This window comes from Papaver somniferum, chromosome 11 (assembly GCF_003573695.1).
Source record: "Papaver somniferum cultivar HN1 chromosome 11, ASM357369v1, whole genome shotgun sequence".
Lineage (NCBI taxonomy): Eukaryota > Viridiplantae > Streptophyta > Magnoliopsida > Ranunculales > Papaveraceae > Papaver > Papaver somniferum.
Window position 1 is genome coordinate 68,013,630 of NC_039368.1, and position 23,735 is coordinate 68,037,364.

The 23,735-nt window shown below is 37.7% G+C and overlaps 1 protein-coding gene across 2 annotated transcripts; it reads right to left on the reverse strand.

Moving 5' to 3' along the window:
* Positions 1–3,341: 3,341 nt before the first annotated feature.
* LOC113321613 lies at positions 3,342–9,250 on the reverse strand. Of its 2 annotated transcripts, none has more exons than XM_026569511.1 (2): positions 8,707–9,250; positions 3,342–7,940 (listed from the first exon to the last, which is right to left on the reverse strand). In XM_026569511.1, exon 2 carries the CDS (start codon positions 6,757–6,759, stop codon positions 5,551–5,553), a length of 1,209 nt encoding a protein of 402 aa, XP_026425296.1. In that variant the 5' UTR covers positions 6,760–7,940; positions 8,707–9,250; the 3' UTR covers positions 3,342–5,550. The 2 variants fall into 2 exon arrangements, with proteins under 2 accessions (XP_026425296.1, XP_026425297.1); XM_026569512.1 differs by having other exon boundaries at positions 3,342–7,981.
* Between the last annotated feature and the right edge of the window lie 14,485 nt (positions 9,251–23,735).

Below are 23,735 nucleotides of genomic sequence, written 5' to 3' on the forward strand. Positions count from 1 at the left end.
AGAATTAATATGTAGTTCACACTACAAATACATATGGTTTTCGGATCATTGTGTAAGGGGGAGTGGTTTCCATGTGAGATAGAGTATTGACTAAGGGGGAGTGATACATATCACCATAGTATTATTGTTGAAGTTGTGATACAATTGGACTTTGACACTGTGTAATAATACTATGACACTGTATAACAATGATGGAGACCGATGCTTTCTCATTATTATAGCTACGGATCTTCAACAACGGTGATGCTAAACTTACAACCTTTGGGATCATTGGAGTACTTGGAAGTGACGAAGATTTTGAGGAATGTTGGAGATTAGACATGTGGAATAGGATCTACTAAAGTTTCTTTATCTTTTTTGTATTCCATATGTATTGATAGTTTTGTCACTAAAATTGACAAAGGTGGAGATTGTTAGAGCATTGCTCGGTCGAACTCGCATGCGTTGCTATATCAAGCATGTTTGTCAATGTTAGTGATCAAAACTATAAGTCTTGATTTCTAGTATACTATAGCTAAGTCTCGGATTAGGATAGAAAGTGTAGTTGAGCTCAAGGACTTCATGGTGATTCATCATACAAGTAGAAGAACTACTCAAGGAACCGGTGGAACTTCTCGATAAAAAGGTATGTGAAGACTTGAACTTATCTATTACTCAAAATTCTATCTATTCTATCTCCCACTTTCTTGAGACAAAAAGTCTTATGCTATATATATAGACTTAGATTATACACATGGTATTTCGAGGCGAGTATACCTCGCCTATCTATATATCCAAATATGTGTTGGTAATATTTTTGCTTCGACCATGTTTATCTTTACCTAGTGACGAAATTCATGATATGTTTCAATCACTTTGAAAATTGCTTTGACGAGAAATGGTGTAACAACTACATAACGTCCTCTAAGAATGTTTCAATGATTGGAATGAGAGTTTAGATTACATAACCAACGATGGACATAAGTATTTTTGTGGAAACACATATGTGCATAAGTCTTATCCCTTGAACCAAAGTTTGCGAACTTTGTTGATCAAGAGAAACCGGAAGAATGGCTTGTTGCCAAGTCCGCGAACTCAGTCCGTGAACTGCCGAACTTCTCATCCCGAGAAATTCTACTGGAGTTGACAAACTAGTTGCGTGAGTACCAGTTCGCAAACCCAGTCCGCGAACCGGCGGAAAGTCTTTGCCGAGATTTTCAGTTGGAGTTTGTAAACTCTGTCCGGTTGCTTAAGTCCGCGAACCTAGTGTGCGAACTTAAGAAGGTTATATATCTGAAGATGATTTCTGAACTTAAACTTATAAAGACTAAGAAATGCAATTTTCAAACCGTGGCTATAAAGTTCATGAACCTATTCGAGAGCATCAAATCATCTTTTCTTCAATTGTATCTTGTGTAGTACATAAGATTTCCTTGCAATTGAACAACTCTCTAACTAGTTCATTTGAGTCATTTGAACTAGTTATGGTGAAGAAGAATATGGTTGGTATGAAATGCTCATATGGCTAACATTTTGGTTAACTATTATTGAACCAACAATGTACACGTTTGTGTACGGTTAACAAACCTAGAAGCGTGCATTTCATTTGTGTATAACAAGCTATGTTTTCGATCTAACGGTTGAGAAATATTAGCTTGAATCTAAATCAGGTTTTCATCTAACGGTGGATATTGTTTTCTTTGTGACCAAGGCGAAACCTGATTTGAAAGACTATATTAGGGGATATCTAGCAACTCTGCAAAACTAATCCCCATACATTACATGTGATACTAGTTTGCGTGCTAGAGTCGATTCTCCTTTAACCTTTAGTTTTCTTCTTCTAAAACCAGGTTAACGACTTAAAGACTTCATTGGGATTGTGAAGCCAGACCTATACTACTTTTATCGTAGTTGTGTGATCTGATCTTGCATCTTCTATCGTACGAGTACAATCAGATTGATTGGCTTGAGATTGATATCTCCGATAGGAAAGATATAAAAAGTAATCACAAACATCTTCGTCTCATTGTTTGTGATTCCGCAACATCTTGTTTAGCTACCATACGATTAAGATTGTTGTGAGGTGATTGATTTATCTAGGTTGTTCTTTAGGAATATAAGACCGGATTATCAATTGGTTCCTGTTCACCTTGATTATTATCAAAAGACGGAACAAAAACTTTAGGTTTTATCCGTGGGAAACAGATTGATCCTTTGATAGACTTGTCTGTGTGAGACAGATTTTTTTATTGTCAAAGCCTGCGATTTTGGGTCGTAGCAACTCTTAGTTTTTGGTGAGATCAGCTAAGGGGATCAAGTCCGCAGTATCATGCTGGGATCAGAGGCGTAGGGAGTGCAACTGTATCTTGGATCAGTGGAAGACTGATTGGGGTTCAACTACAGTCCAGTTCGAAGTTAGTTTGGAGTAGGCTAGTATCTGTAACGGCTTAATACAGTGTGTGTTCAATCTGGACTAGGTCCTGCGGTTTTTTTGCATTTGCGGTTTCCTTGTTAACAAAATTTCTGGTGTCTGTGTTATTTCACATCGTGTCTTCCACCTGCACAAGTGCTACAACTTCCACCCATTTAGTAAAATAATCTGTGGCTGCCAGCACAAACTTCACTCCTACTGGGGCTCGGGGTAGAGGTCCGACTATGTCCAATCCCCACTTGGGGAAATGCCATGGACTCAAAATTGGACGCAATTCATTTGCTGGCCTTTTTGAAATCGGGGCATGCTCCTTACCAGCGACACATTTTTTTGCATATTCCTTAGCGTCTCTCTGCATGAATGGCCTGGAAAATCCATGGGATAACATTATATGTGCCATACTACGTCCACCTGTGTGATTCCCACAAACTCCTTCATGGGCTTCCGCCATAATTGTTTGTGCTTCGTCTTCAGAAATGCATCTCAAGAAAGGTTCCAAAGCTACTGGTTTTCGATACAAATTTCCTTTGATCAAAACATACCGCCATGTATTCTTGGTTACCTTTGAAGCGAGCTACTTGTTTTGTGGGAGCTCTTTGGTTGTCAGATATCGCAAATAAGGATCTCGCCAATCTATGCTACTGTCAGTAAGAGTTTCTGGCTCTTCCGCCTGACTATCTATATCCATAGCATCTAGGTCGGTATTATTGTATCCAGCATATATCCATGCATCTCGCCCCCACTAGCTTGTTCGAGAACCTGGATAGAATGGTTCTCGGAGATGCTAGGTAGCTCTTGAAAGTCAACCACGACGAATCGAGTTAGGTTTTTGTCTACAGCAGAGGACAAATAAGCTAAGGCATCATCATGCCTGTTATCTTCTCGTTGTCGTTGTTGGATTGAATTTTTTTTTAATTCACTGGATAGCCGATGAACAACATCTAGGTAAGACAAAATAATATCTTCCTTAGCTTTGTATGTACCTAAGAACTGGTTAACCACTAACATTGAGTCAGTTATCAGTTTAACATTCTTCGCCCCCAGTTGTATTACAACTTTCAGTCCTGTTATTGAAGCCTCATATTCTGCTTCATTGTTGGTCGCTGGGAAACCTAACCTCGTAGCTTTCTCCACTTTTAGACCTTCAGGACTAAGCAGTACATACCCAAAGCCAGCTCCACTGCAATTGGAAGAGCCTTCAGTAACAATTATCCATTAAGTATTGGATTCACTGTCACCTGAATTTAGGTCGAGCTTATTTTGAGTATGGGTATCTTCTTCAGGCCTTTGCAGAAGCTCTTCCTCATCGACCACTGTGTTGATATCATCGACTGAAAAATCAGCGAGAAGGGATGCCAGTGCATGACCCTTCTCAGCAGTTCTAGATTCATAATGGATACAATAAGCTCCCAAAAAGTTTGCACAAGTAGCTAGTCGGCTTCCATCATCGGCTCGTTCTAAAATCTTTTTCAATGGATATTCAGAGTAAACCTTAATGACCCTTCCTTCGAAATAAGGTTTGAGGCGTCGCGATGCCTGAAGCAATGCCAGTGCAATCTTCTCGATTCTAGAATACCGAGTTTCCGCCCCCGTTAGAGATTTACTAACGAAGTAAACTGATTTCTCCATATGATCAGTCACGAATAAAACTGCACTAACAGCATGATCAGTTGCTGCCAGATAAACCCCAACCGGTTTCCCTTTTTTTGGACTAGCCAGAACTGGCGGGGATGTTAAGTATCATTTGATTTATTGCAATGCATCTTCACACTCGCTTGTCCACCAGAAAGTTGCAGCTTTCCTCAAGATATCGAAGAATGGTTTACATCGATCTGACAGTCGAGAGATAAACTGACTTATTGCATCCAGCCTCCCCGTCAACTTTTGGACTTCTTTCTTTGTCTTTGGAGATGGCATATCTTGAATATCTCTGATCTGATCCGTATTCGCCACGATTCCTCTGTGAGTCATCAAGTATCCAAGAAATTTTCCTGACGATAATCCAAACGAGCATTTTGCTGGGTGTAGCTTCATGTGATATTGCCTCAAGCGATCAAATGTCCGTTGCAAGTCAAGTAAGTGTGACTCTACTTGTTTGGACTTAACCACCATATCATCAATGTAGACTTCCATTGTTTTTCCCATTCAATCTTTGAACATGATGTCCACGAGATGTTGATATGTCGCTCCAGCATTTTCAGGCCCGAGCGGCATGACGATATAACAATAAACACCCTGATCTGTGATGAATGCAGTGTGTTCTTGGTCATCTTTATGGAAGGGGATTTAATTATATCCCGAGAACCCGTCCATAAATGATAATCTTCCATACCCAGATGTAGCGTCAACCATGTCACTTATTCTTGGAAACGGGTAGGGGTTACTTGGACAAGGCTTATTTAGATTAGTAAAATCTATGCACATACGAATCTTTCCATTCTTCTTTGGAACTGCTACATTCTATCTAGCCATTGCGGGTATTGAACTGGGCGAATAAAACCGGCTTCCAAAAGTTTATCAATCACCTCTGCTACTGCCGCCTTCTTGCTTGGTGACATGTTTCTGCCGGACGGGGCGGAAGTTTTCATTGATGTCGAGACGATGACACGCTACAAGAGGATCTATCCCCGGCATCTCGCTGGAGCTCCAAGAAAATACGTCCTTGTTTGCTCTAAATAAAGTGACCAAACTACCAAGTTCGTGCGCGAGTAAGTCTGCCCCTGCTAACGTGGTCTGATAACTTTATCCTCCGATCTGAATTTCTACAAGTTTTTCAACCGAAGGCGGTTCAGCTGCATCTTCACCTGCGTACGATTCAGATGGAGGAGTCTTTTGTAATTGATATTTATTTTCAGCGTGGAGGATATGATGTCCCCTCATTTCATACTTGCGGTACTCTTCCATCGCATTTTCATGGCACTCATGAGCTGTCATTTGATCACTTCTGACCTTCACTAATCCATTAGTAGTGAGACACTTCAAACACTGATGAAATGATGAGGCAACTGCCCCCATGGCAATTATCCAATCTCGACCTAGAATTGCATTGTAAGGGGCGCGACTGTCTAGCAATAGGAAATTCTCAACAACAGATTTGTTTCCTACTGTCACAGGAAGTCTAACTTTCCCAACTGCTTTGGTCACTTCCCCGCTAACCCAATTATTGGATTCCCATCCTCCTCAATAAGGTCATGGGACAAGTTCATCGAAGAATAAGCTCCCGAGAATATTACACTCACAGAACTACCGCTATCTGCTAAAACACGGTGCACGCGAAACATTCCAATCCAGGCGCTAATAACAACTGCATCGTTATGAGGGTAATATATACCTTTCATGTCTTCCTCAGTAAATTCGATCTTTTTGCACCCGACTTCCAATGTCTCTGCACCATGGCCATTAGCGAAATCAATGTTATTCACGATGTACCATTCTTTAATCTGCCTTAGCTTAATCTTGGACGCATCTACAGAAGCTCGTCTTGCAATCGAGTTAATTCTCGCATGGCTGACATTGATTACTCGAGACAAGGCCAAATTCACTTGAGTGGGATGTAATTCTTTCTTGACATACTCTTGCAGCAAACCATTGTCGATCAACCCCTGCACTTCGAACTGTAGTGCACCGCAACTGTCAGCTGTATGACCGATATCCTTTTGATATGCACAATATTTATTTTTATCTCGCTTGTCGCGGGTGTCAGCTGGCAACGGACGTGGTGTCTTTAGCTCTCGTTTGATCTTCTCATACAACTCTGACAACCCAATATTCGGAGGTGTCAGTTTCTTTTCCTGTTTCGGAGTTTTTTCACCAGCTTCTGTCCGTTCATTAGGTTGTCCTTTTGGATGATTCTTCAACTTGGATTTCTTGCCTCCTCCTTTTGACTGCGAGTTGCAAGCTGTGATATCAACATCCCTAGCCTCTCGCGCTTTCTGATCGTCTGCAACTCGAGCATATTCTTCCGCACGATCATATAGCTCCTCAAGATTTTTTGCAGGCTTGCGAGTCAAGGAATTGTACATCCCATTGAGATCCCATGGGAATGCTTGCCTGAAAGCTTCTATAGCTGTTTCGTCACTTTCATCTACGACCTCTGCCAACTCCTGCTTGAAACGCTGAAGAAACTGCCTAATTCCTCCACCTTTTCGCTGATGTAGCATAAACAAGGAGTGAGAATTTTTTCTTCCCTGTCGATTATAATTGTAGTGTTCGCAAAAAATTTCGACTAACTTTTCATACGTCCCAATCGGTCGTGACTTTAACTGGTTAAACCAGATTATGGCCCCGTCGGTCAGTGTTTGAGGAAACATTTTGCACATTAGTTCGTCACTAAACTCCCACAACGTCATTGCAGTCTCATAAAGCAAAATATGTTGATTTGGGACGTCCGACTTTTCATCAAACTATGATAGTTTTGGAACCATGAAGTTGTGTGGAGGTCGATACTGCCTGATGTTATCCATGAAAGGAGATCCAGCTGCACAACGGATCCGCTGCAACTTATCTTCACGTGAATCCTTTTGTAAAAGACATTTCTCGATCATTTTTCGGAGTCGTCGGTCGCTCAATCTCTCGCCTGCTGAAACATCGTTGTGATAGTTCTCTTCCTCACGCCTTCTTTTGCGTTGAGGGACTCTGACTTCAGATTGAAGCCTTCTGCTGCCATATGATGGTGATTATTTGATACCTTCATAGGCGTCAGATTGCGGATATCGCCTCTGGCGATCAAGTTCATAGTGTCGATCACTGCTCTCCAAACCAGTCTGGCGGCTATCGGTAGCGGCTCCGTGGATACCTTCCCTCCTCCATTGATTCGAGAGCCTAGGAAATATCCTAGTGGCCATGAATCTAGTGTCGTGGAGACTGTTCAAGGTTAATAACTTTTCTCTGTCCGGTCTTGTTACCATCAACATTAGTCCGGTTACCATTATCTCCTAAACGATGCCAGACGCGCCGGTTCGAAGTGAACCATGTGTTGGTTGACGTGTATCCCCCAGTATGCGAGGCGTAAGACCATTCCACATGAATTTTATTCTTTCCAAGCTCTGATTTCAGACGATCATTTTCTTTCTCCAGCTTCTTTAGTTAACACTGAACTTGCCGGAGTCTCATCAACTTTTTTTTCTTCCCTTAGGGATCGCGAGTCAGTCACTGGTATCTCCCTTGACTTGGATTTCTCCATCTGCGAGGAATCTCGATCATACTGATCATCCGCATGATCTCCAGTTTTTCTGTTGTCTGGTATTTCACCATCCTCCAACAGGGCATCATCCATCATCCTCTCATCATCTGACGGTATTTCTTCACGTATTGGCGTTGGCTGCCTTTTCCAGCTATTGAGCCCGTCTGCCACCCCATGACTACTGCCAGTTGAGGTTCTTTTTCTGAGTTATGTTCCTGACTTTTGACATCTTCTTATCTCAGGTAAAACAATCGTGCTAACAATCTTCCCCTAGGTCGGCGCCAGTTGTTTGGGCAAGAAATATCTTACCTCAACAATTTAGTTGAACTTGATGATCTCCGCAGCTATCTTCACCAAGCACACAGAGGGGTACATGCAAAACAAATACTCTGACGCTCAAGTTAGTCTCAAGTATTTTGCAGGTGAGTTTTCTAGGTTTGATCGCATAACTTTCTTAGGATTTTGGTTTTCCTTTTATAGGTTAATCGAATCTTTAGATAAGTTTCTTTTGAGACATTTCCGGTCATATTACTTATCCAACCTATGAGAAGATTGACTCTAATACTTTCTCGAATCTTCTTTAGGATTTACGAGAAAAGTTCGCACATGAAATAACAACCAAAAATTGGTGATTCATAACTGCAGTTACGACTGGCAGTCTAGGGTGGCAGATAACACTGGCATCTTGACTCATACACACCATAATTTACATTGGGTACACACAGTATGTATTATCAAGCTTTACACTGAATGAATCCAATAATGCTGTTTGACTAGACCAAATATGAATTAGGAAATCTCAAGGAAGTAAATAGCCACCACTTTTATAGTTTCTACTGATTGTTTAGACATATCACATCTCAAGCAATTTAGAAAGCATCTCAAACATACAACGGAATGCTAATACAGTAAGATCAACAACAACGCATAAATGATGATAATATATTACTAGCTTAAACCTTAGACAAAGGCATATATCCAGGACTTAAAAAAACAAATTATACTAAGCACCAGCATTTCTCACTTATCAATTAACAGTATACCATTGGATTTGAATCCCATTCATTAGTGAAACAATAAAACTTAATACATTAAAAGAAGACAAAGCAATTACCTTTTCTGTTCTTATCTTAGGATTTTTATCGAACACATGACATGCAGCTTTGTGGTGGTCTAGAAATGCATGTCTCCTTGTAGTATCAAGCACCTTTTTATACAATCCTTCCCTGCAAATTCGATTTCTAAAAAGAACCCAAGTTACCAACTATATCAAAACTCCAAAACGTTCAAAATCCACACCATTTATCGCTTAAAACCTATGTTGTTACCCCCGACGCCGCATCCCGAGCCGCAGCGAAGCCGTGGCGTATAACTATAATAGTTACACAAATAGGAATGCTATACATTTACCAAAGTAATATAATTAAAATACCAAAATTACCAGAAATACCAAAATCAATGGAGATTGATTAGGATATAAACATAACGTAGGAATACCAGATTAGTATTATATTTACCAAAATTAATGGAAATTGACTAATTAATGGTGATTTTTTCTTGCATAACAGTTGTTTAGATAATTACACATTTATTTCAGTAAAGTTACAATTATATCAGATATGAGAGAAGATATCTTAAGGGTTTGACAGAAAAATTGAGTTATATTTTTGGAAAAATGCCTTTTAGGCGCACTGAAAACCGGTGCCTTGGCTTGGGCGCCCATAAAAGCGTCACCCAGGAGCCCCCTTTTAAAGTGGCATCTTCTTTACCATTGCGTGGCGCCCAGTGGAAAATAATGCCACTTTTGGCCGTCTAGGCGACGCTTTGCACAACATAGCTTAAAACCAACGGCAACAACTAGTGTTTTTCAGTCCTTGTTTTGAAACTCTAATAAACTATTATCAGTTATGCCAAGTCCTTCTTGTATTCAAATCCATGTTACCACATCCAAGAACACCAGCAAATCCCGTGGCCGCAACTGATTTCATCAGTATGTAATCTTGCTAATTTCTGCAATCCTAATTTACGGAAAAATCACTATAATCGAGTATGTATATAAAAAAAGTTATAGCTTGATTCCCTAGCAACAACTGTTCAAAGAATTTCAATTTCAGAGTCCTACTATCACTCGGGAGACCAACGAGAAATGGGAAGAAGATAAGAAGGTGAAAGATAAAAAGAAAATTCCCCCTCGTTCTCTCCGGTTTCTCATTTTTGTGTATTAGAAGAAAAAAATGTGACATGTGCCCAGATGCATGGGTCACTATTATAGCACCCCAAGGGTTTAACATAAGGCAGGCTTTTCTATTAGGCATTGACATTTATTCTTAAGGCAGCCTAAAAATTTCAAAAGAAGAGTTTTAGATATTCAAAGTGCAGAATTGGGTTAACGGATTTGGTTAAACCCGAGAAGAAGACACGGTGTGTTACACGGTACCTTTAGGACAGTTCACCAAGAAATTGATAAGTGTTCTGCGCTTGCCGTCAGTCCACCAATTAGTCATGATGTAACCCCGTATGTCTCCCAATGTATTTTGAAATCATTGATCCACTTTCTTGTATCATCTACTTTTTGTTTTAGTATATGGAACTGCACTGTAGCTTTGTACATCCTTGTATAGCTTTCTGAATTAGCACAGTTGAATGATACACCGTTCTCATAAAAGAAAATCAGCAATCAACGAGCGAGCAACCTCCAAAGCTTTTTTGTTCATGGATGTGGTTGGAACTTTTGGAGCGGATCCACCATCAATTGGAGCTAGAAAACTATCCATAGGTCCCTTCTTCTTCACCATAACACTCGATTGACATCCCATTTCTTCTAGTTCATCATCATATATATTGATATCAACATTTTTTGCCTTTTGTATCTTCTTTGCTTCAGTTGCAGCATCTTTTGCGGTCATATAACCATAGATCTCATCTTTGGTTAAATTAGTAACTTCCTTACACTTACTAACCCACTTACAATTAAAAGTTTTATAATCACCAACTAAATGGTATTTAAATCGCTTAATACCTCCTCTAGACACATGACCACATAAGTCACACTTTACAACCTCTTTGTCTTCATCAACGGGTTGAACGTAGCTCCATCCTGGATCATTTGAAGGTCTGACACGAACAACATCACTTACAGCTGAAGAATTCTCTTCTGATGTAGCTATATTTTTATTTTGGAGCCTCTAGAATAGGAGGTGTTAGAGACTCACAGAGAACTTGAATCTATAACGTTATAGTATATGGATTATATATAGAGAAGTAACTAGGTTTAAGGTTTTGAAAGTTAACTAAGATAAGTTATCTATCTTAAATAGAAAAGATTTGCAAAAGAATTGAAATAGATTTAGAAATTATGGAAAACTATTTTTTGATATTCTAAAAGATACTACTTTGTGAAAAGGCGAGGGTACCCAAATATACCTCAAGCTAGAACTTTTCCTACCTATAAGTCCTTTCTCCGAAAGTGATTGTCTATGGACTGAGTCGAAACAATACAACTAATCGGTTCACACTTCGTGTGATCGTCTATGGATATGAGATCGAGAAAATACAACAACGAAGTATGTTTACTTGATAAGAGGTTCGAACTTAACCAAACACAATAGGATTACTATCAAGTAAATAGGAATTAAAGATTGTGTATTTTACTTCTAATTATAATAAAAACAATTATAATTGCGGAAATAGAAAAGTAAAAGACACAACAAGATTTTGTTAACGAGGAAACCGCAAAAGCAAAAAAACCCTGGGACCTTGTCCAGAATTGAATACTCTCAGGATTGAGCCGCTATACAAAATCAAACCAACTTCGCATAATTGAGACCAAGTAACTAAACCTATAGTTCACCTAGTTCCGTTTGTATTCCCACACCTCCAACTTATGAATAAGTCACGTACTTGGAATAATTCCTTTGGTTCGTACTTGGAACAACAATTCTATTTGGTAGCAACTCTTTTCAACCAAGTGATGTTAGTTCGACAAAGGCTCTTTTATTTATCTCAATAAACTCCTTCGTCGGGTTCTTAGATCTATCTTATGATCAACTACCAAAGATAATTGTTAAGATTTTTCAATCAATACTTTTAATCACAAAGAATTGTATTGATGACGATCTACACAACTAATCAATCTAATCTACCACAAGGATAAACCGATTATAGTTGGATCCTCTATACCGAAACAAGTATTGTGCACACCAAAGATTATGAACCCCAAATCTGAAATCTTCAATATCTTTTTTGTCTTCAAATCTTCTTAGATCTTCAATAAACACCTGCACACAACAACTTGAATCTCTTATGATCAATCACGCATAGAACAGAGTCTGTTAACAATGGATTATCACAAGACGTCTTTAGATCTACAAACAGTCTAAAGATCCCTGTCGAAACTTTGATCTAGTTTGAGTGAATCTTATATCAGAAGAGAAGATTCTCAAGCATAAACAAACTAAGTGCAATCAAATTTCAACCACTAGTCAATCAAATCAATCGAAAATAAAAGATAAACCGCAATTATCTAGTTTCCCACCAACGGTACTAATAGAGCTTCTCAATCCCAAAGAAGACTTTAAACTGAGCGGCAGTAAGAGATTTCGCCTAATTAGGTTACTCTCCTCTCCGAATAGGCGGCTTCACCAGTAACAACACAACTGAGGAAGTTTGCTATCACGAAGGATTAGTTTGTTAGAAATGCAAATTTCATATTTATAGACAAGGAAGTTTGGACACCAAGGAATTTCCAAAACCGAAAATATTCTCAAGATATGCAATATATTCCAAATTCGGTTTCCATAATTCCTGGAAATGCTCTGTCCAAAGTATTGACCGAAAATCTCTTTGGTAAATCTCTAACTAGTAAATGCACATTACTAATTCTCATTTTCCTAAAATAAAATTAAAAACCTTAAATAAAAGATTTTTAACTTATTTATGTATCGATCCTAGGATTTTCTTCTTTTAGCTATTAAGGAATAACTTTGAACAATTAAAGATTAGCGTTACTGCACATGTTCAAAGTATGTCGACATCCTTACTTTGTAAGTCCTCTTTCATATTTACAACCTTGAAACCGATTTGCCACACTTCCAAACAAGTTTAGAATTGGTTCATCTGACTTTCAAGAACTATGTGATTGATCAAGAACACTCAATTACAAATGATGGGTTTCACGGTTCTACCTCCATGTGAGTATTGTGCATAGTCACACTAGCTTTCCAACAATTTGGTTGACTAGGTACTAGGATCGGTTCCCCGCATATATATGGTATCTAACTTGAATGTGTTGCACATGTCCATGTGATCGGTTCCCATTTGCCTAAAAACGTGTTGCACATGTCCATAGGATCGGTTCCCCTTTATGCTAAAACATGTTGCACCTCATACAAGGATCGATTCCCTTTTGTGATATGTTGCACCTCTTACTAGGATCGGTTCCCCTTTACCCGGAGTCGGTCATACACAAAATCACAAACTCGATCATACCATCTCAGGTGATTACTTAAGATCAGTTTCACTAATAAAAGTCATACCAATACAAAAGTCAGGCCTTTGTGAATAGTTTTACCAAGAACATAAACAAGTAATGAGCGGTTATACTAATCACACATATTGGTTTTTCACAAGATATGCAATGAATAACAATACCAATAACTCCTGGCGATTTCCTTTTCGATTCAAAAAACAAGTTCATAAATTTACTTCCTTAAAACACATGTAAAACATTGTTTCCTAGGATGAAATCCTCACCTCATACACATACATAATCACAATAGCATTTAAATGATTATGTCGATGTCTTATCTACAAATTTTAATGGTTAAGCAATAAACCTCGTATTGTATTCCTTAATACTATGTCTATCTAGAGTGTTCATGCTTCGCAGTTTTGTTTTCAATATGAACGACTTGAAAGATACGTTAGGGAATGAAACAATTCAAGTCAAATATCACTAATCTCAAGTGGAAGGATGATGTTGTCGTTGTAGCTTCTTATTTCTTCACTTCTTCAAGTGTTTGTTGTTAGAGCATTGCTCGGTCGAACTCGCATGCGTTGTTATCTCAAGCATGTTTGTCAATGTTAGTGATCAAAACTATAAGTCTTGATTTCTAGTCTATTATAGATAAGTCTCGGACTAGGATAAAAAGTGTAGTTGAGCTCAAGGACTTCATGGCGATTCATCGTACAAGCAGAAGAACTACTCAAGGAACCGGTGAAACTTCTCGACAACAAGGTATGTGAAGACTTGAACTTATTTATCACTCAAAAGTCTATCTACTCTATCTCCTACACTTTGAGACAAGAAGTCGTATTCTATATATATAGACTTGGATTATATACATTTGGTATTTCGAGCCGAGTATACCTCGCCTATCTATATCTCGAAATATGTGTTGGTAAGCGTTTCGCTTCGATCAAGTTTAAGTTTACCTAGTGACGAAAGTCATGATATATTTCAATCACTTTGAAAATTTCTTTGACGAGAAATGGTGTAACAATTATATAACGTCCTCTAAGAATGTTTCAATGATTGAAATGAAAGTTTAGATTACATAACCAATGATGGACATAAGCATTGTTGTGGAAACACATTTATGTATAAGTCCTACCAAAGTTTTCGAACTTTGTTGATCAAGAGAAACCGGAAGAATGGCTTTGCCAAGTTTGCGAACTCAGTCCACGAACTGTCGAACTTCTCATCTCGAGAAATTCTGCTGGAGTTGACGAACTAGCTGCGTCCGCGAACCCAGTCTGCGAACCAGCGAAAGGTTTTTTGCCGAGATTTTCTACTAGAGTTTGTAAACTCTGCCCGGTTGCTTATGTCCGCGAACCTAGTCTGCGAACTTAAGAAGGTTATATATCTGAAGATGATTTCTGAACTTAAACTTAAAAAGACTAAGGAATGCAGTTTGCAAACCGTGTCTATAAAAGTTCATGAACCGATTCAAGTGAATCAAATCATCTTTGCTTCAATTGTGTCTTGTGTAGTACGTAATATTTCCTTGCAATTGAACAACTCTCTAACTAGTTCATTTGAAGTCATTTGAACTAGTTATGGTGAAGAAGAACATGGTTGATATGAAATGATCATATGGCTAACCTTTTGGTTAACTATTATTGAACCAACAAGTGCATACGTTTAGGTACGGTGAACAAACCTAGAAGCGTGCATTGCCAAGTGTGTGTAACAAGCTAAGTTTTCGATCTAACGGTTGAGAAATATTAGCTTGAATCTAAATCAGGTTTTCATCTAACGGTATATATTTTTTGTTTTGTGACCAAGGCAAAACCCAAATTTGAAAGACTATATAAAGGAGACATCTAGTATTGTGCAAAACTAATCCCCACACCTTACGTGTGATACTAGTTTGCATACTAGAGTCGATTCTCCTTTAACCTTTGGTTTTATTCTTATAAAACCAGGTTAACGACTTAAAGACTTCATTGGGATTGTGAAGCCAGACCGTGACTACTTTTATCGTAGTTGTGTGATCTGATCTTGTATCTTCTATCGTACGCGTACAATTAGATTGATTGGATTGAGATTGAAATCTCCGATAGGCAAGATATAAAAAGTAATCACAAACATCTTCGTCTCATTGTTTGTGATTCCGCAGCATCTTGTTTCGCTACCATACGATTAAGATTGTTGTGAGGTGATTGATAAATCTAGGATATTCTTAGGGAATATAAGACCGGATTATCAATTGGTTCCTGTTCACCTTGATTATTATCAAAAGACGGAACAAAACCTTTAGGGTTTATCTGTGGGATACAGATTGATCCTTTGATAGACTTGTCTGTGTGAGACAGATTTGTTTATTGTCAAAGCCTGCGATTTTGGATCGTATGAACTCTTAATTATGGGTGAGATCATCTAAGGGAATCAAGTGCACAGTATCTTGCTGGGATCAGAGGCGTAGGAGCATAACTGTACTTTGGATCAGTGGAAGATTGATTGGGGTTCAACTACAGTCCAGTCCGAAGTTAGCTTGGAGTAGGCTAGTGTCTGTAGCGGCTTAATACAATTTGTGTTCAATCTGGACTAGGTCCCGGGGTTTTTCTGCATTTGCGGTTTCCTCGTTAACAAAATTTCTGGTGTCTGTGTTATTTCAATTTATGCATTATATTGTTTTATCTTTATAATTGAAATAATACAGGTTGTGCGTTAGATCATCAATTAGAGTAATCCAACCTTTGGTTGTTGATTTTCATTGATTGATCCTTGGATATTGGTCTTTGGTACCATCCAAGTTATTCCTCGTGTTTGATTAAAGACTCGCTGATTTCTATTAGCTTGAGTAAATCAAAACAAGAGAGAGATATTAAATCCTCGATATACTTTAGTCTAAATTGAGTCTGACTGTCTAGTTGATTCTCTAGCAAAGTACATTGGAGTTAGTCCATACAGATTGCTAAGCGAAATATTGGGTGGTGTTGTTAGACCCCCGCTTTTTCAATTGGTATCAGAGCAGGCAAACACGTTTAAGACCTCGAAAGTCTGTGTTTGTAGCGATCTGACTCTATGGACAGAGGTGATATCTCTATTAACGTACCACCAGGCTTCGATGGCTCTAATTACTTATGGTGGAAAATTGTTATGCGAGCTTTTCTTCAAGCACGTGATTTTCAATCATGGGTATATGTTGTTAACGGCTATGTTGATCCCGTTGTGGCAGATGCAGATATAAACGTTCCCAAGAATATTGGTGAATACAGTCCTGCCGAGATACTTGCTGCAAAGCAAAATTCCGACGGTTTGGTGGTACCCCAAATCTTCAGCACCATGTGTCAAATTGCACAAGGTTTAAAGATGCTTGGGATATCTTAAAAACTGTATTTGAAGGTAACTCAAGTGAAAAGGAAGCTAGACTTCAAAATCCTAATTCCGATTGGGAGAACCTTCGTATGGCAGATGAAGATACATTTGATGAGTTTAATCACAGAGTGTCTGAAATTGTAATGCTTCTTTTGCATTGGGTAAGACTATTCCTCAGATCGTTGCCATCTAGATACGAGTCTAAGAAGCATGCCATCGTTGAGGGAAATAACCTTGATAATCTTTCCAGAAATACATTGGTTGGAAATCTAAAGATCTTTGATCATGAGCAAACATCCAAAATCGGAAAGGATGTTGCCTTTAAAGCACAGAAGAACACTAAATTACTTGATAAAGGTAAAAGTGTTTATGTCTCTGAGGATGATCGGTCTGAGGATGATTTTTCGGATGAAGATCTTGACAAATCAGTCTCCTTGATCACAAGACAGTTGAGGGATCTTCTATTGAAGAGAAGTAAACGGTTTTCAAGAGACAAACCTAGGTCATCAGATAAACCTCACAATCGTGCTCCTCCTAAAAACAGGGATGCTGACGAGGCTGATGACGAGGATATGCCGCAGTGATTTAAGTGTAAAGGTTTTGTCATTTTGCAAACGAGTGCCTAAATCGTAGAAAATACACTGGGAACAAAGGTCTTGTTGTAACACTTGATGAGATATCTGAGATCTATGATTCTTATGAAGACAGGAAATCAAGTGTCGGTCTTCTATGTGATAACATTGATTTTGATAATTGTAGCAATACATATATCAACCTTGATGGTTTCGATGAAGAGGAGAATCCAATCAAGATGGAAGAATTAATTGACCCATCCTTTGGAAACTCTGGTTGTAATGTTTCAGGGTCTACTATGTGTCTAGCTGCTTTCACATCACAGATGTCTGAATACTATCCAAGTTTGACGTGCTTGTTTTGTTCTCAGAAAGGTCATGAACTATCAAGATGTTACAAGTACAAACATCAAGTGAGGCAGGCCAACAAACTTCAACGAGATCAAATTGATTGGAAAGGAAGCTTAAACTTGCTCAGAAGTGCAGAGGTATGTAGGATTTTATCTTCGTCTAAAAAGTTGGTTTCCAAAGACAAAATAAGACCATTAGAGAAGAAGGTGTGGTAAAATTGCATTGATATACATAAGTCTGGGGATTCCTCTTTAGAGGAAAATGGTGGACAAATTGTTGTTCACCACAACACAAATTGATTGTGTTGTTTGACAAATCTTGTCTCATGTGCCTGATCAAAAGAGATAAGATTGTGTACCGCTCAGGCTTTAGGAAAAGTTTTTTGGTTTGTTTTTCCTGTCTATCAAATAAAGTAAAGGGTTATTATCGACAATTCTACTCTTTATATATCCACGAACCTGTTTAAAGGTTGCGAACCCTACATTCCTTTTTCCTCTCTGATATCCTTTATATCTTAAGACTGCTTGATGAGATTGTGAATTCCACTCACAAAAACCAATTGTTTATAACTGTTCTCTAAGCATCATATCTTTGGATGGAAAAGATGTCAATATGATTGTTCAAGGAAAAAGAAAAATCTCCAGTAACTCCTTCCTTGAAAAGAAAGAGGAGGAATACAAGAAAGCCAAGGGCTGTCCCTTCTAACTCTCAGAAGTTTTCCGATGTTCTTGATGAGTGGAAGGAAGTAAGAAAAGAGATTAGTGAAATAAAGTCTTGCATTTTAAGATCTTTGGAAATTCAGAAGGCCCTGGTTCGACATCATCAGCCAAGACGGTTCGTTGGTATTGATTCCTTCCTCCATGAACCTTATATTCCAATGGCTGTTGACGACAAGGAGTTCGGGAATGATAAGGAATTTCTCAAAGATATTGTTGCCTAGTATGTCTTCTTTTTGATTTAGTTGGAAGAATAACTAGTGCTTGAATATCAATGATTGTGACTACACATAGCTATTATGTTTCATCTTCTTGTTCTTTTTTTTTTAGATTTATTGGTTTAAATTCTATAAATATTTGGAGGATGATGTTTTTGAAGTATTAATCCTTGTGATTTGTTATATTGCAATTTTTTATGGGATATGTATGTTTGCGTCCGTGAATTTGAAGGTCCCATATTATGTCAAAAGTAAAGTCGTTGTTGATCGGTATTCACGTACTGGTAAAAGAATGAATAGAATTTTGACAAATACAAAAGTAAGCCTATATTATCAATTCTTTGATGGAAGATAGGTTAAAATATTCTGTTTTCAAGGATTATTTCTATTAATATCGTTATGCAAATAGTGATTGAAGATAGAATGAATCCTTGAGTATTCCGCAGTATTGATCATCCCTGATCCGTATTTTATGTATTACTGTGAGGCTCCGTAATGTGTCTTATGTTGAGCACGATACAACCAAGTTGATTAATTCTTGATTAACTTTGTTGGTTGTTCCGTAAGGTACTTTATGTTGAGCATTTTTGAACTAAATTAATCATCTTGTTTGGTTATTTAGTTATTGCTCCATAAGTCTTTTTATGTCGAGCAAAATAAATAACAATTAAATTGATTAGTTTTGTAATTAGTTTGGTTGTGTATTCCAATTAGATTAATTATGGGTGCTCTTGTAATTATTCTAGTTGAGTATTTTCATACTCCGTAGGATTCCTCTTATGTTGAGTATATGAACGACTATCTAATTCATTTTCTAATGGTTATGTTAGTCGTATGCTCTGTAAGTTCTCTTATGTCGAGCATAGTCAATTAAGTTGATCACTTTTTGTGTTTAATTTGATATAGTATTCCGATTAAAATTAATCACGAGTTTACTTGTGATTAATTTGATTGAGTTTTTGGATATAGAAAATCAATCTCATGGTTTTTAGTGTCCAATAAAATCCTTCTTTTCTTTCAAAATTAAGGTCGCTCTTGTTGTTCTTTCGAGAATGACATCAAATGGGGGAGAGTTCTTTTGAAATTGTGCTTAATGGTAATATCTTGAGGGGAGTGCGGATGTGGAATATTAGAGGGGTTATTTTGTATCTTTAAACTCCTTGACGAATGCTATTAGCTTCGGTTATATGATTGCATCTAAATTAGATGGTATGTATTTTATTTTAGTCATAAAATGTCTCTTATGGAAATTATGATCCCGTTCTTGTACCTTTGCAGATTTTATTGACAAAAAGGGGGAGAATTAATATGTTGTTCACACTACAAATACATATGGTTTTCGGATCATTGTGTAATGGGGAGTGGTTTTCATGTGAGATGGAGTATTGACTAAGGAGGAGTGATACATATCACCATAGTATTATTGTTGAAGTTGTGATACAATTGGACTTTGACACTGTGTAATAATACTATGACACTGTATACAATGATCGAGTCTGATACTTTCTCATTGCTATAGCTACGGATGTTCAACAATGGTGATGCTAAACTGACAACCTTTGGGATCATTGGAGTACTTGGAAATGACGAAGATTTCGAGGAATGTTGAAGATTAGACATGTGGAATGGGAGCTACCAAAGTTTCTTTATCTTTTTTGTATTCCATATGTATTGATAGTTTTGTCACTAAAATTGACAAAGGGGGAGATTGTTAGAGCATTGCTCGGTCGAACTTGCATGCGTTGCTATCTCAAGCATGTTTGTCAATGTTCGTGATCAAAACTATAAGTCTTGATTTCTAGTCTAGTATAGCTAAGTCTCGGACTACGATAGAAAGTGTAGTTGAGCTCAAAGACTTCATGGTGATTCATCGTACAAGCAGAAGAACTACTCAAGGAACCGGTGGAACTTCTCGACAAAAAGGTATGTGAAGACTTCAAATTATCTATCACTCAAAAGTCTATCTACTCTATCTCCTACTCTTTGAGACAAGAAGTCGTATGATATATATATAGACTTGGATTATACACATTTGGTATTTCGAGCCGAGTATACCTCGCCTATCTATATCTCGAAATATGTATTCGTAAGCGTTTCGCTTCAATCGAGTTTAACTTTACCTAGTGAAGAAATTCATGATATGTTTCAATCACATTGAAAATTGCTTTGACGAGAAATGGTGTAACAACTATATAACGTCCTCTAAGAATGTTTCAATGATTGAAATGAGAGTTTAGATTACATAACCAATGATGGACATAAGAATTATTGTGGAAACATTTATGTATAAGTCTTATTCCTTGAACCAAAGTTTGCGAACTTTTTTGATCAAGAGAAACCAGAAGAATGGTTTTGACAAATCCACGAATTCAGTCTGTGAAATACCGAACTTCTCATCTTGAGAAATTCTTTTGGAGTTGATGAACTAGCTGCGTCTGCGAACCCAGACCGCGAACCTGCAGAAGGTCTTTTGCCAAGATTTTCGGAACTAGTCTGCGAACTTAAGAAGGTTATATAGCTGAAGATGATTTCGGAACTTAAACTTAAAAAGATTAAGGAATGAAGTTTGCAAGCCGTGGATATAAAGTTCATGAACCGATTCAAGTGAATCAAATCATCTTTGCTTCAATTGTGTCTTGTGTAGTATATAAGATTTCCTTGCAATTGAACAACTCTCTAACTAGTTCATTTGAGGTCATTTGAACTAGTTATGGTGAAGAAGAACATGGTTGATTTGAAATGCTCATATAGCTAACCTTTTGGTTAACTATTATTGAACCAACAAGTGCATACGTTTGGGTACGGTGAAAAAACCTAGAAGCGTGCATTGTCAAGTTTGTGTAACAAGCTAAGTTTTCGATCTAACGGTTGAGAAATATTAGCTTGAATCTAAATCAGGTTTTCATCTAACGGTGGATATTTTTTGCTTTGTGACCAAGGCAAAACCCAAATTTGAAAGACTACATAAAGGAGACATCTAGTATTGTGCAAAACTTACGTGTGACACTAGTTTGCAAACTAGAGTCGATTCTCCTTTAACCTTTGGTTTTCTTCTTCGAAAACCAGGTTAACGACTTAAAAACTTCATTGGGATTGTGAAGCCAGACCGTTAATACTTTTATCGTAGTTGTGTGATCTGATCTTGCATCTTATATCGTACGAGTACAATTAGATTGATTGGCTTGGGATTGATATCTACGATAGGCAAGATATAAAAAGTAATCACAAACATCTTCTTCTCATTGTTTGTGATTCCTCAACATCTTGTTTCACTACCATACGATTAAGATTGTTGTGAGGTGATTGATAACTCTAGGTTGTTCTTCGGGAATATAAGACCGGATTATCAATTGGTTCCTGTTCACCTTGATTATTATCAAAAGACGGAACAAAACCTTTAGGGTTTATCTGTGGGAGACAGATTGATCCTTTGATAGACTTGTTTGTGTGAGACAGATTTGTTTATTGTCAAAGCATGCGATTTTGGATCGTAACAACTCTTAGTTGTGGGTGAGATCAGCTAAGGGAATCAAGTGTGCAGTATCCTGCTGGGATCAGACGCGTAGGAACATAACTGTACCTTGGATCAATGGGAGATTGATTGGGGTTCAACTACAGTCTAGTCCAAAGTTAGCTTGGAGTAGGCTAGTGTCTGTAGTGGCTTAATACAGTGTGTGTTCAATCTGGACTAGGTCCCGGGGTTTTTCTGCATTTGCGGCTTCCTCGTTAACAAAATTTCTGGTGTGTCTGTGTTATTTCATTTTCCGCATTATATTGTTTATCTTTATAATTGAAATAATACAGGTTGTGCATTAGATCATCAATTAGAGTAATCCAACCTTTGGTTGTTGATTGTCATTGATTGATCCTTGGATATTGGTCTTTGGTACCATCTAAGTTATTCCTTGTGTTTGATTAAAGACTCACTGATTTATATTAGCTTGAGTAAATCAAAACAAGAGAGAGATATTAACTCCTAGATATACTTTATTATAGATTGAGTTTGACTGTCTAGTTGATTCTCTAGCAAAGTATATTAGAGTTAGTCCATACAGATTGCTAAGCGAAATATTGGGTGGTGTTGTTAGACCCCCACTTTTTCAAAAAGGGCTTCCCATGTTATTTAGGTGATAGTCAGCATAATTTATAGTTGTTAGACCAAAAAGGTCTGGGCCACTACCTGTATCAAATCAATAAATTTAAAATTAATTACCTTTGGTTGAATATGGTGTTATTCATACACCATTAAGATCTAATCTAATAGTGGAAATAGAAATGTCAAAGTAGGAGATCACAATTTTCCATATCATAATTATGTGATGTGTATAACCTTAGCTTTAATAAAAATACGAAAGATGGAACCAAATCTGAGATAAAAAGAACAATGAGAGAAGGAGAAATTGGGATTATGGTTGGTTACTTTCCTTGTGAAAGGAGCATGGAAGGAAGCTTTAGAGATTGATGCTTGTAACGGCCAATGAGAAGAAAATAATCTAGGGTTTCTTTCTCCCGGATAGAAATATGGGTTTGATTAATTAGGTCTAGATAAGAATAAAATACATGTTAAAACATCAAAATAAGAATAGGAGATAAGCTAAAGATTAAGAGAGCAAACCTTAGAATTTTTGTTTACTATGTCTCGTTCTTTCTTCTCATCTTTGTTCTTCACATCTCCTATCTTCAAAAGAGCAGATCAAATGCACTTGTTTTGATTTTCTTCTCAGTATGGGATTGCGGGTAACTCAGCCAAGGAAACGAAGAAAAAGAAGAAACATGTTTACCTCTCCCTCCCTCAAAAATAAATTAGAACTCAATTCATTAAATTAAAAAATCAGTCGAAATTTTGTTTACCCACATACGCACACGCAACATTACTGAAATTTCTAGGACGTCCGCTTGAAAAACTCCATCCGGATGTTATGGACCGCGGGATGACACTCCCTGATAAATCCTGACCGTTCCATGACTTTTTGATCTCAAAATCAAAGACCACCTTTTTTTTATAGGAGTGATTATGTTATGTTACGGCTAAGTTAGTCATTTCCTAACTTCAAACCACCCTTATAAGTGTAGGATAGATGGCCTGGGCATATCATGGTCCCTGCAAAAGAGTGATGCCTAAAATAATCCTCCTTAGAAAATGACAGTGGAGACAGGGCCTTAAAAAGCTATTTACTGGGCCAGAGATTGGGTTTAGTAAAGTAAGTCAATTTACCGTTAATATAAAACAAGCTATTTACTGGGCCTTAAACAAGCGTATCTAGACTGTCCAAGAGTATACCATCCGATCTAAACTCTATATAACACAGGAAAGAGAGTGTCAATGTACCCAGTAAGTTCTAGGGTTTATCCGGTGTCGACTTGTCTTCCGTTAACTTTCTTCGTCAGGTAATTTAAATTAGGGTTTCGAATTTTGATAGATTTCAATTCCGTTCTTTTGCTTGTAGTTTATCTGATTTTTATGT

Excerpts from the sequence above, each read along its gene's own strand:
- LOC113321613 (XM_026569511.1), bottom strand. The coding sequence starts at position 6,759 with ATGACGTTGTGGGAGTTTAGTGACGAACTAATGTGCAAAATGTTTCCT.